Source organism: Electrophorus electricus, chromosome 12 (assembly GCF_013358815.1).
Source record: "Electrophorus electricus isolate fEleEle1 chromosome 12, fEleEle1.pri, whole genome shotgun sequence".
NCBI lineage: Eukaryota > Metazoa > Chordata > Actinopteri > Gymnotiformes > Gymnotidae > Electrophorus > Electrophorus electricus.
In genome coordinates, this window is record NC_049546.1 from 10,968,541 (window position 1) to 10,983,273 (window position 14,733).

At 44.7% G+C, this 14,733-nt stretch overlaps 1 protein-coding gene across 11 annotated transcripts in view; it reads right to left on the reverse strand.

The window, feature by feature from the left end:
- Positions 1-14,733, reverse strand: part of limch1b (LIM and calponin homology domains 1b) — a 65,188-nt gene that overhangs the window by 26,762 nt on the left and 23,693 nt on the right. For all 11 annotated transcript variants that reach the window (XM_035531966.1, XM_035531965.1, XM_035531974.1 and 8 more), the window contains exons 3-7: positions 14,126-14,195; positions 8,388-8,494; positions 6,112-6,142; positions 3,399-3,509; positions 807-1,005 (exon numbers count right to left, since the gene is read on the reverse strand). In XM_035531966.1, coding sequence (XP_035387859.1) covers positions 807-1,005; positions 3,399-3,509; positions 6,112-6,142; positions 8,388-8,494; positions 14,126-14,195 — 518 coding nt within the window. The remainder of the gene's footprint in view (positions 1-806; positions 1,006-3,398; positions 3,510-6,111; positions 6,143-8,387; positions 8,495-14,125; positions 14,196-14,733) is intronic.

Consider the following 14,733-nt stretch of genomic DNA (forward strand, 5'->3'; position numbering starts at 1 on the left):
AGACTGAACATGGAAAACTCTGTGTGTGTGTGTGTGTGTGTGTGTGTGTGTGTGTGTGTGTGTGTGTGTGTGTGTGTGTGTGTGTGTTCGCGCCCAAGGTGTGTATGTATAAGAGAGACAAGACAAGGGTCTATACTACCTTGAAGGGTCAATAACAGTCATCCATTGCGTCACTTCAGATAAGCAGCAATGTTAACACTGCAGTCAGCCTGCATGTGCTGGGATCTCTTATGATCTCACCTTCCCCTTTAAGGCTCTGAGCCCTGATTTCTGCTCTTACAATAGAGGGACCTGAAGCGTATATCCCAGGTGATATGTACACCACACTCCACAGCACACAACGAGCAAAACAACAGATTCATATATGTATATCAACAGCTAAAAGAGACAGGATGTTCAAATGTCACAGCCCAACGTCTTTGTTTACTATATGTAAACAACGAGAAAGAAAGTAAGTATCAAATGAATCTCAGTACAGCAACTAACGTAGCACGGAGAACTGCAGCAGCCGGTTTGTTTAGCATTCCTGTGATTGGCTTGCTCCTTCCTCAACGGGGAGGGGTTAGGCCAGATTGGTGAAGCCAAACAGAAGTCAAGGATAATGGACACCTGATCAGGTTCTTCTGTCAACTTCAGAACAACTTAGACTGCCAGATCAACACAGTGTAATCCAACCCAATGTCAATGCATCATTCAGCCATCCCCTTCAGTATTATAGCCATGTACCACATAGCCCACACAAAGCTGTTGTGTTCTGTCTAGGCCAGACAATGCGTGTGTGTGTGTATACACGCATGCATACACACCATCACTGGATCCACGGGCGAGCAGGCCGTCGGGGGAGGGTGTGTGGCGTGAGCGGGAGCCGATGGAGTCCAGGCTGTCGAAGGAGTCGTCCCGGGTGTGCCTCGGAGGAGACAGGGAGTCACTGCGCTCTGACTCCCAGCAGTCGATGTAGCCGCTGTCCCTGATACTGCGTTTAGGGCTGTCCCACTCCTCCCCTTCCTGGAACACACACACGCACACGTAAACCTCCAAAACACCCATATAAGGAATCCTTAGCCTTCCCTCTTGAGGTCAGTGTACTTATTTCATGTAGTTTCATTTTGCCAGCAGATCTTATGACTCTGGGCAGAGGTCCATCCTGTTACGACCATCCGGGAAGTCTATCACTCCACCCTTCCCTCTCCATTGCTCCTTTCCATCCCTCCTAGGTTCACTTCATCCTTCCCTCTTTCCAATTCAGTCCCCTCTTAGTTTTTCCCCCCTTTAGTTTCCCTGTAACCTCCTCGCTCTTACAGAAAATTGCATCTTACCACCATCAGCCTAATTAATACATCATTTCCACATTAGAAATACTATATATAAAAAAGTGATACTTATTAAACAGTATGCAAGGTGACTTGGGTGCTTCAGGCAATCTTCAGAACTTCTTATTCCTGTTAGGCATTTCTATCATTATGAATAATATATTTCCCATTAAATACTCCCCACTCTCCCTCCTCAGGGTGGTCTTTATCTTTCAAGCTCGGGTCTTGCATAGTACCTTAGCTGTTTCCAGGACTATACTCATTTGGGCGGAGATCTCTGATGCTGTTCCTGGGATCTGCTTGAGCCATTCTCCCAGTTTGGTGGTCATATATATTATATTGGAGAACGGCTCCAGCAGATCCCAGGAACAACATCTGAGACATTTCTACACACCGTTCTGTTGGCCTGAGCTCTCTCCACCCCGACCTGCAGCAGCAAACGTACAGGTCCCCGTGCAACCGTTCGTCAAACATGTGAATAATCCAGCCAGTGGAAGAGGAAAAAACGAGTCCTTTGATCCAGCATTGTGGGCAGACAGGCTCGGAGCTCTGATTGGTGCACAGGCAGAGCTGAGAGCATGATGAGTCAGATGATTCCCCCCTCCCCCCCCATGCACACGACAGCAGACTAATGCTGCATCACCAAAACAAGCCAGCTCTTCATCAGAGACCTGCAGCGCTGCACAGAGAGCTGGGGCGATTGACACGGGCTGAGCGCTGTGTCTGGGAGAACAGAGGAGCTGTTTGTAACAATCTACACAGATGGAGAATCACTTCTCAGACAGAGAGAGAGAGAGAGAGAGACAGAGGGAGGCATACACAGAGGACAAATGACATGCCAATGAAAATAAAATTAGCACACTGATGTAATCCCATTGATGGCTGCTGCATGTTAGCAGTATTTGTGTGTGTGTGTGTGTGTGTGTGTGTGTGTGTGTGTGTGTGTGTGTGTGTGTGTGCGCGTGTGACACCACCATTATCATCCAAACAATTATAAAAGTTCCCTGGCTCCCTTGGCAAAACACATCTTGAGGCCTGAGGGTTGACAAGCGCACTTTTTATGTAGCTGCCTATGCTAATCTTGCCTCGTCAGCCCAAAGCCATGTCTACACATGTGTCTGTGTCATTAGTTCTAGAACATTCAACTCCTTTCCTCCAAGGAAAATGCACTCTAGCAAATGGGAGTGTGTGTGTGTGTGTGTGTGTGTGTGTGTGCGCGTGTGTCTGCGTGCGCGCGCATGTGCGTGAGCACACGGTTGCATCAGTGTGCATGTGCCTTTCATCCACCTCCTCTCAGGTCCTGGCTGCCAGTGCCAGCTGTGTGAGTTCACGTGTGCAGGCCAATGAGTACAGGGTTCACCACCACACAGCCCTGCCTCAGACACAGACCACTTGCCATAAAATCACATGCCCTTAAACACATTCAAAGGAAAAACAACAACAATAGAAAAAACCCACTGACAGAGCAGTGCCAACACTATAAATCCAATTTCCAGATGAGGAGAACAGTTACTCAATTCTCTGGAAAAAAAGAAAAAAAAAAGTCACAGAACTACATTCGTCAGTGGAGAATGAAATCAGTACTCTAGGACTATTAGATCCAATGCTGCATTGTCCCACAACACTGCAATATAAAATGCTTTATGCACGGCAACTGGGATGAGACGTGCGAGGCATGTAGAGGAGCAATACACCACACTGACAGTGCATCTGATGGACAAAGGAGTAGTGCATGACATCAAAAGAGCAGCAGAACATCTATCTTAACTGGTAGTGCTATACCGCATGGTAGTGCTGTCTTAACTGGTAGTGCTGACCAAAAGAGCAGCAGCGTATTTGATTGACAGAGCTGTGTATGGGATCGGTTCTATAGCATAAAACCAGTAGAAGGAAATGACAGCTGTACAGTACCAGCTTGACAGAGTGGTAGTGTAAGCGATAGCATATTTGGTTGACTGTCTGTTAGTGCATGAGTTAGATCAGTCATAAAGAGGCTAAGAGCTGTATAGCAGGGGCCTGGTGGAGTGGAGTATATTTCTGTATATGGGTACCAGATCAGTAACAGCAAGGAAGCAGCAGTATGTTTACCTTTCGCAGGTGTGATAGCAGCCCCTCGAACTCGTGCAGGTCCAGAGTGGGCCCGTTGTATGTGGCACTGCTGTTGGCTGCCCGACCCAACCAATAGATGGTGATCAGGACCTGGAAAAAGCAGTCAGTCAATCTTGTCACCGGTGCAACAATCAATCCAACAATGCAAGCAATCCATTCAAAACTCACCTACCCTGAAAACTCTGTGTTATAGCTGGACAGTCTAGTACACCTATTAATAAATCTTAAAACTCATGCAGGGGGTTCACTGGGATGGGCCCTTTTCCACACACACACACACACACACACACACACACACACACACACACACACACACACACACACACACAATAAGATTACAATATTAAAGCGTGCAAGTCAAATGAGAACCAAATTCCTTTTATTGTTTGGGGTTTTTATTGTGTGTCAGTTTTAATCACGCACTTGTGACGGTCAAAAATCCCATAATAATAAAGGGCTTTTCATTTGTCTGAGGGCTTTTCATTCTTTGCTTTTCTTGGACTCAAGACACAAACATACACAGCACAGCAGTTACTGTCTCACACACACACACACACACACACACACACACACACACACGTCCAGTGTGTGCTAGGTAGGCTTCTATTCAAACAAGACAAAATCTTCCAGAGCGTTGACTAGGCCATTGACTAGACTAGGATGAGCAGATGATGTGGATGACAATTCTACATAATGGCTACGTTGCTGGTTATTCCAATTGCGACATTCCTTGCCATTTTTAAAAAAACAAAAAAGACCAGCTTGAGTTATTTTGCCAAAAAAAATTTCTCCTTTTTTAATTTTGTTTGTTGGATTGTACAAATTGCTGTTACCTATCAAAAGACCCACATACATCAAATCAGGACAATCGGCAGGACAATCATAATGTGAGTGCACATGCGCGTGTGCGTGCGCACCCCCCCCCTCAACAATAAATGGAAAAAAATAAAAAATAAAAAACAATGGAAAAATAAATAAATAAACATCTGAGAGCTGTTAGAGGACTGGTTTTCATATTTCAGCCTTCTGAGATAATCAGCCAGTATTGCAACCATGATTAACAAACAATATATTGTGCAGCCTTCAGACATGTGTTTATATCAACATCCTTGGCCGGAGTCACTTCTTAGTAAACCGACAGCAACCTGACGGTCCACGCCATAAGCAAACTTGTCATTTCCAGTTTTCTCAGCTATTACCCAACGTGTCTCACACATGGCTGCCCCTTGGGTTAAAACAACACTCGCCACACCTGCTTTGACCACCACCCTCTTCCAGCCCTGCTATGCGGTGTGACAGCCTGAAGTCCTGTATGCAGTGCTCTGCGGTCTCTCGGCAGACGGGCTTCTGCTTTGCTTGCGCTCCTTCAGAACAGCATCCCCGTCCACCGGAGAGCCGCATCTATAGTGTCACAGTAGGACTCTTGTTTATGCAACGTGGCAAGCCGGAATGCCTGAGAGTGTGTGGCGGTGCGTGTGTATGTGTGCGCTTTTGGTCTGCGTAGACCATACAAGTTTTGGGTGGCCTCAGACAGAAACCTAGTCAGTGGCTCTCTACCCAGAAAGGGCTGGTACAATAGAACTGAATACAGCACATTATTGTTAAGATGATACTATGCAATGTGAAACCCTGCAACACATAATACAATACAACAGGACACAGAAAAGCAAAATACACTGCTTTAATCCCCAGGTAAACATGGGCCATTTTTTACTTCAGTAACACCATAAAACACTATAAGGCTATAAAACCTAAGACTTAGTGTGACATGCTGCTAAAACACAAACTAGAAAGGTGATGGGTAGCCACCCTAAACACACAATCTTATTAAAAAAAAAAAACTAGCGACCACATACCAATAACCCACAGCACCCTCTTTGGATTCAGATTAAAATAACACCAAAAAAAGAGACACCAAAAAAAAAAAAAAAAAAACACCAAAATAATACCCCCCCCAAAAAAAAAGAGCTAGGGAATGGATGTTTGTGAAAGTTCTAATTTAAATGTATAATAAACTCCAAGGAACACTGACCCAGAATAATTTATTTGTGTATTTATATGAGCTTTATTTTTAAAAGGTCCTTCCTCAAGCATAAGGTCACTTTATACAAAATGTGAGTGTTACAGCAGAGAAACAAGAAAAGACATGACAATCATGGATTTCGGTACAGTGCATAAATTATCATCAGCACTGATGGTCAGATTTGTGTCTGCAAAGCTAGAGTCTGACAGCCTTTCGCTAAACTGATGCAAGTTTTTTTTTTATTTTGTGAACTTGTGTGTGGTAATGCACCTAACACAGCTCAGAGAAACCCATTACAAGCACCCATTCACCAATGCCTACAGTCTCACACACACACACACACACACACACACACACACACACACACACACACACACACACACACACACACACACACACACACCTAGTTAGCACTGCAAGATAAAGATGTCTATGGATGGGCTATCCTGCAATCGCTTCAAGGACCACAAAGTGCAGCAATGAAAACACAGAAAGCAGAAACTAATACATGATGCAGAATGAAAGTCAGTGAGAGGCTACAGGGCGCAGTGAGGGCCACACAAGAGCAAGTGCACAGAACCCTTTCAGCACTGACAGATGGAACTAAACCCCAGGCTGCAAGATTATAAAGATATATATTATATTATAAAGATAGAATATTTTACTTACATTTTTCAATTTCCTGCTGCAGTCACTTGCTCTGTGAGAAAGACAGAATAAGAGGGAGAGGGAGAGAGAGAGAGAGAGAGAGAGAGAGAGAGAGAGAGAGAGAGAGAGAGAGAGAGAGAGAGAGAGCACGAGAAAGAAAGATAAAGGGTTGTTTTTCTTTTCAATCACTTGAAGGAAAAAAATATCAAGAATTCCTGGTGAAACATATACCACACATACACCCCCCCCCCACCCCCCCAGTATGGCCTTGGTATGGCCTTCAGTCTTCCACAATTTACATTTTTCCGTTAAAAAAAATAAATAAATAAAAAATAAAAAAACACACTCACACTCACACACTAAACCTAGCAGTTTGAAAATGTTTTCTCCACTCAGTGTAGATTCAGGTACATTAGTACTGAATGCCTGTGTAATCCTCAGGCAAAAGCTGCTTCATTCTCTGGCTCTAAGGCTAGTACTGATTTGTTTGATTAAATCACAGACGCTACTTCTCAGACACCTCCCAAAAGCAGTTACAGTTGACTGCAGTGGTACAACACATATCCAGACAGGAATATATACACAGCCTGATCAATATATTCAATTACACATCTCAGGAAAAGGCATATTTGTGCGACCTGCCCCTCCACTTTATTGAAGTACCGAGGAGCTGCTTTCGATATTTCATCTAGGAATGACCCGCATCTGTCCTGAAATAACAACCCCAGCTTTTCAAAGTTGTTTTCCAATCTAGCTCCCAGCACAACGCCGAGACAGAGGGAGGGACAGACGAGGAGGGGAACAGAGGCGTAGTGCCTCTCCTCTTGTGCATGTGCTCTCAACCTCAGTCTGCGACACAGGTTCTGTTGCTGAAGTGCTAATGCAGCAGGACTTATTAGCAGACTCCACAGCGTAGTTACTTTTCCTGATGGTTTGCTTCAGCCTCTCTCAGACAAAAACACCCTTAGGTGCTGCTTAATTCTGTCTCCTCTCTGCTTCTCCTCTCCCCCGTTCTCTCTCTCCGTCTTCGTCACCAGTCATGAACACCTCCCTCTCATCATGAGTGTGCTTTCTTCTTGCACACACGGGGGTTCTAGGAGTGCTTTATAGCAGACGTCACAGCAGCTGGGAGTGCTTTATAGCAGACGTCACAGTAGCTGGGAGTGCTTTATAACAGACTTCATAGCAGCTGGGAGTGCTTTATAGCAGACGTCACAGCAGCTGGGAGTGCTTTATAACAGACTTCATAGCAGCTGGGAGTGTTTCGTAGCAGACTTCATAGCAGCTGCCACATCAGGCCTCTACAATCACCAGCCATTCCAACAGTGCTGGACTTAAAGGTGTCTGAATATTGTAATTTTATAGACTTGGCTGCTATACGATAACATACAAGAAGGCTTATTACTGAAAATTAGGATTAAATGTCCAAAAGTGGGTATAATTCTTGAGTGTCTTTCTTAAAGCTGTGATAAGAAAATGTGTTTCTGCAATTGGGCAGATCTGTGATTTTAAGGCATTGCCACTGACTAATGATGGTGAATGCTCAACAAAGCATGTAAACACAAAGTCAAACATACAAAGCGCAAGCAAATGGAAAACCCTGAAAGTCTAACTTTCCTCCTTGTCGTTTCAGGCTGAACAAACTAGTCCTGTAACCATGGCGATCTCCTCGGCGTGTTACTTTAGTTTCACAGTATCCATGAGACCTACTCTCCCTCATGACTGACAGCCCATCTCTCGCAGAGGACAACACATAGTTGCTATGCAACTATGGTCCAAACCATGAGTTTGTCTTGCATTGCATTTGAAATATATCTGTCAAATGGACAGATATAGAAACCTACATAGATGGTGGGGAGCACATGTACACGCAAACACAACACACTCAGGTACGGAGGATGATTCAGATGCTAAACAGGGCTAAGAAAGCATAAAGGTTCTTTCTCTCTCTCACACACACAGAGAGAGAGAGAGAATGTGGAGGATGACCTAAGGTCTGTCAGTGGGAGCAACACTGAGACCAGGGGTCTCTGTGAACAAAAAAATAAGAATCCATTTCACTTAGAAAGCCGCCCACATGCGCACACACAGAATAATGATGTTATATAAGACAGAAATAATAGCCATCACCAAATGTCTCAATAATTCCAGTGTAAATTTAATGTTAGTAACAGTTAGCTAGAGAGTATCTTACCAATAACACACACACACACACACACACACACACACACACACACACACACACACACACACACACACACACACACACACACACACACACACACACACACACTTACTTGTTGGTGTTGCGTGGAGTAGTGTCCTGTAGGTCTCCTGGGTCAAATAGTTGAGATCCCTTTAGTCCTAACTCCTCACAACCTCTTAGGAACAGTGCCAAGTTGTCCTAGACCCCCCCACCCCACACGTACAAACACAGACAAACACATACGAGAGGTTCACATACCCTAGCGTAGTGCCCAGACTCAAGCTAAGGCACGCACAAGTGTGGAGCCCAGATCACAGTTCTCTCACTATTCAAGAAAGAAGAGAGAGAAGGGGGCCAAAGAGACGTTTTTTTTTTTTTTAAAGTGGTTTTGCCCACTCACTGAGCAGCGAACGAACAACTCTGCCTCTCTCGCTCCCTTTATCTATCTCTGTCACTTTCTTCTCAGTCTTGCAACTCTGTTTTGCTCCGCCTCTCTATCCCTCTTCCTCCCTCTCCCAAGTTTGTTTAGATGCACCTTATTTGACTCAATGTGCGTTTAATTCCTCTAGCTGTAGATAACTCTATATACTTTAATACTCAACCTGCTTCAGGTGTAGTCGATTCACCTCTCACTCACTATACCTCGCTGCCGCTCTCCCTCTCTGACCAGGTGTTTTTTTGTTCTGACCTGCAACCTGAGCTCCACTCTCCTCCCCTGCGTTCAGTCCTCTCTGGTTCCCAGCTCCACCGAACAGGCCCTCCAAACTCCTCCTCCCTCCCTCCCTCCCTCCCTCCCTCCCTCCCTCCCTCCCTCTCCCGCCCTTTCTGTCTCTCAGACCTGGAAGGGTGGCATGATTTCCTTTCCTTTGCAATTGTTGTCACACTTTTTTGAAATGACAGGAGTGTGTGTGTGTGTGTGTGTGTGTGTGTGTGTGTGTATATTTTGTGCAAGCAAGTGAAAGGACAGAGACAAACGGAGAGACAGACGGACAAACGGACAGAGAAAGAGAAATACAAAGAGAGAAAAAGAAAGAGACTTGGAATGGAACCAGGCCTTCTTCCTGTACATTTGTGAGAGTTTTGTTACAGCTTCCCAGGAGATTGAACCACACCCAAAACGAGCCCCTCTACCGCACCACCACCACCACCACCCCCGCCCGACAGCCACCATCATCTTCTGAGAGGGCAGGGTGACACCCACTATGAGAGCCTGAGAACAAGGCAAGGCCACGAGGTCTCACACAAACACACTTGGGCATTATTCAAACAACATATAAGAAAACAGAGCTCTTTCTTCCTCTCCCACACAATCTGTGCAGGCAACAATTCTGCTGTGATTATGTTATGGTTCAGTATCAGGTCTCAACAGCAGTGCCACGCTGATCACGTAATGGATGAAGTATGTGAAATGTGAATTAGAACTAAGGGAGATCAGCCACCTGATTCCAGATCTGTTGATTTTTTTTTTCTTTGCAAACAATACATTTTGTAACCATGTCCCATGTTGCTGAGGAGGTCAGAGGCCTGGTTGCTTGAAAGCTGTGTCCTGCTGGGAGATGCCTTCTGATGCAGGGTGTTCTTATTTCGTACTATTTTACTCTAGAAAGCGAAAGAGTGCCTGTGATGTAACCTGCAGCCTGCAACCTGACAAAACCCTTCTCCATCCAGTTCATGCATCTCATTGCTCTCAGAGAAACAGCAACAAAAACAACAAACAAACAAACAAACAAAATACACACACACACACACACACACACACACACACACACACACGTAAAGAAGGGTCTTCCGAAGGCACTAGCTCACACTTCCCTATGACAAATCCCAGCAAAGAGATCCAGGAAATGAGTGGAATGTTGCATACATCCAAAATAATAACAGATCCAACAGACATCTGCGTTGAGGTGAATACTGAGTGGAGAATTGGAGAAGAACTGAAAACAAGCATCCCACTGACTGCTCCAGTATCTGCGATGCAGTGGTGTGAATTACACACAGCACATTCCGAACCCGGGCTCGGGTGTGTGTGAGGAATCTTGCTTTGGTGCTCTGAGAGGACCGACGCGAGGAAAAGGGGCCTGGTGCGAAACTCTGAGACCCAGAGGGAGGATGACAGTAGAAGGGATGCAACAGCAGAGAGGGCTATAACAACACGGCTGTTAGGAAAGCCAAACTGGGTCAGCTCCAGCAGCCAGGCTCTCAGGCTCCCGCTTCAGCCCTGTGTGCTTCCGGGAACGACATCCAGGACGCACCAGAGCTCGAATCCATACCTGGTTCTGGCTTTTGTGATCACTGGTAGTTAATTAGGCACCTGATGTGACTGTAGTGTGTGTCATCTAATGGTCACCGCTTCAGACCAGTCTCCTGGTAGGCAGGGTGGAAAATCTGCATGTTCTGGATCTCGAGGACCGTAATTTTAACATCTCTGGTATGCACAACATAAACAAAAAAATTGAATGTATTTTAACTACAATTATTTTTTTGTTTCTTATTCATTTTATAAAACGGTGACATAAAAAGAACAAGAAAAGATGCAACAATGTGTGAGCACTTATAAGCATGTTACAGCATTCTGCTATATCATTACTATCTAATAACTACTGCGATGTTAATGAACAACCCATATATTGTGTGACCCTAACTCAAACTATACCATCAAACTCTGCTCTACTGTTGCAGCTGCCACACCACAACCTGCAGATCTCCACAGAAACTGTATGATGCACCAGAGAACCTGAACTGTAACAGCAGAGATTTCATAGAAGGTCAAGACGTCCATTAGCCAAAAACAGGAAAAGGAAGTCCCAGGCCGGGGGGAGGGGGGAGGTCACCCTGTGGTATGGTGATGAATGAGATGGCAGTGGTTCTCTGTTTACGCGTTTCTCACTTGACTAAATGCCCTTCTTAGCCATCAGCTGGGAATCCCAATTGCAGTGGTTACACAAGATTTTAGCTGCTGGCATCGACAAGACAGACAGCTGACTTATAACAATGCCTTTCTGCTGAGGATCACAGACCTGCAGGGCTGTTACACACACACACACCCACACACACGTCTGAGCAATCTTAGAGGGACACAGCCCGACATCACCCAAAGACATTTTTCTAATGCTAGGTTCTAGGCTGAGGTGTCGAAGCACCGTGGAGAGACACCCAGGAGATATACACATGGCAGACTAACAGAGAAAACGGCAGATCTCAGACTTCGAAATGTGCAACTTGGAATGCCTAATAAGATAATGTGGTGTTATTGGAGCCAAGGGATGTGACCGGAGTGGGGGTGTGTGTGTGTGTGTGTGTGTGTGTGTGTGTGTGTGTGTGTCTGTGCAGGCGTATAATTATCCACAACGGCTAAAGGCCCAAGGAGTGGCCACACTGATTAGCGGACTGGAAAGATAAGATGGCGGAATCTGGAGGGAGGAGGAAGCAGCCCAGCCAAACCAAACTTCCTTCAAAACACTTTTATTGCAGTTAAATTCTTCAACATTCAGCCTATTATTTTAACTGGTTTCCCTCCTCTGTTCCCATCTCTCTCTCCAGCCTTCTCCCTCTCTGTCCCTTGATCCCTTTTCAGCTGTTGTCTGTTTTTTTGTCCTTCACCCCTTTGCTGACCTTTTCGAAGGCACTTCATCCTCCTTCCACTGTAAGTGATGTGAAATGCAAAAGCACCCCCGCCCCCACTGCTTTTAACACGCACTCTGGGTAGCCACCCCAAACACCCCACCCCAGACACCCCACCCATTCCCCACCCCGCCGTGACATACAAGCCCTCCACTGACGCGAGCGTACATATATGACAGTGTTTGCAACAGACCAGAGGAGAAGTGCCCTGCAAAGGAACATGAGTCTGATTCATTGGGGCGCGAAGACAAGGATGTGACCTAAACTTCCCAGCCGAACCCAGGAAGCAGACCTAACCGCGTGACTTCTTCACTCACCCTACATCTCAGTACTGTTTTTAATCACTGATTTTGCCACTTCTTATAGGGGGAATCCCTGAAGCAATCACAAGGGCCGTTCCAGGAGTTTACTAGCTGACGTTGTGTGCACTAGATGAGCAAATCCGAAGCACGAGGGATTAAGCCAACTAAAGATTATAATAAATAAACACGATCTGACCGTTCCTTTTCAACCTCCAACAACGGCATACATAAAGTCGCTCATAAGGATGAGCTGGTGCAATAAAATATTTTACAGGTGTCGAATATTTACAAATAATGAAATTTAAATTTTCAGTTACTCCACCCATCATACATTACTATCAGTTTACAATGACATTTACTGCATTCAGCAGACACTCAAAGTGACTTACAAAAGTGCTTCGTCATTTACTCATAGAATACTGTACTGAATACTGTAGAAATACAAGTATCAATGCTGTTGCCTAGAAGTACAAAATACATACACTCTCTCAGACAATAATAAGTGCAATATTTTTTTAGTCTCACATGAAGGAATAGAAATGAACCAAATGAACCATTTGTTTTAACATTTGTTTCAGGACTGTCAAGCAGCACCTTGGAAAACGCGGAGGCGTATGAACAGCTGACGGAAGTCGTCGTCTAAGGAATCGCACATTAAACGTCACCGCCCCGCAGCGGAGGCAAACCTCGGCCTGCGTTCTGCTGCCTGTCCTCTCCCAAGTGACTGGTCACCCTCAAATTCTTTTTCAGAAGCAAAGAAGCAAGTGAAGGGGCAGAGAATACTGCAGCAGTCTGCAACATCAGCGTAATAAGCATCCAGTCCAGGCGACTGTACACACACACACACACACACACACACACACACACACACTTCCATGTATATAGCTATAAATAGGACTATAGCTAAATCCTGCCAACATACCAAAAGCTGTCCACACATAAAAAATAAAAAATTAAATAAAACCCTAGTTACCAAAGGGAAATATCAGCCTCATCAGGCTTTTGAAAGAAAGTGTAAAATGACACTAGAAACATTACACCAAAACATGCTTTTATTTTACAAAGACAATGAAACTGAATACATGTAAACAGTGCTCACTCACTCAAACACACACACACACACACACACACACACACACACACACACACAGTCCACACTAACCACACAAAACATTAGCACGCACAAAACATGTCACCATGCTAGATTGTTGTGCGGTCATAACTAATCCTCTGACATGATGCTTTGATTCCAAGCATGTTGACATGAGGGGGAGAGATGCATTCACTTCCACAGAAACACAAACAGGGGAACCACAAAGAACCAAAGAGATTTCAGGCAAGTCAACAATACTGAAAGTGAAACCAAGAATATCTGAAACATTAAAATTCAAATGGAAGTTTTCCTGCAAATCCAAACAGCAAAAAGAGGCAGAAAGCAGGAAAACAAATGAGAGGAAGAGAAGAAAAAGAGCCACAGATTCTCTGAGATGAAAAGGGAAAGATGCAAAGAGAATGGGGGGGGGGGGGCATGGATAAATGAAAATACGACATGAGAGAAATGTAACAAATGACAAAACAGGAGATGAGTGCTTGGCCTCCTTCACTCTCACTCCCTCATTCCCTCCCTTCCCTTTGAATTGGGATATTTCAAACAGGCAGAGATAAAAAGAAAGAAAGAGAGAGAGAGAGACCGAGAGACTGCACCTTCTTTATTCGAGCTGAGCCCATGCAGAAGCAGATGTTTCAGAGATGATATAATAAAAATGAGCTTGTTATGGAATGTGACACAAATGTAATGATGTATTACCTAACACACAAGGCTTCAGTCACACTAGCACAGAAAAATCACACCAAATGTGTTATCCTCGTCAAAAACCTGCTGAAGAGAAAAAAGAGGAATGCCTACCAGCCCTGCTACAGGAGTAGGCAATCTGTTGATCTTCTTTACAAGACCTGGCTTAACAGAACTCAGCAACCTGAGAGGGAGAGGAAAAAAAAATAAACCATAACATCTGGACAGCAGATTTTAATTCATAAGCATACTTGCATGTTCACTGGGTTACGTTATGACACTGTCTCAGCTCCGCTCCTGTAGGTGGCAGGTGTTTTTTGGCACCTGCTCTTTAAAAACCCTTTGAGACAATTCGCCCAGAGATAAGCAGCAACATAAGCAGGTTCTGCTTGATACAGAACCAGAAGCAGAAGAGGACATACGTTTAAGGTTTAATTTGGACAGGCAGAGAGTGTTTTTAATGTGTGTGTGTGTGTGTGTGTGTGTGTCTGTGTTTGGCTGACCTTATGAGAAGGGGATAGTGGTTACGGATGCACCTGCAAAGGGACCCATCAGAAGGGGCCAAAAAGTCAGTACACACACACACACACACACACACTTTCTGGAAAGTTCTCTCAAAACCCAAACAGCATGTGTTACAAAATGTGTGTGTGTGTGAGTGAGTGTGTGAGAGAGATTCTCCGCATGTGGGTAGAAGAATTTATTTAAAAGAATTTACTTGT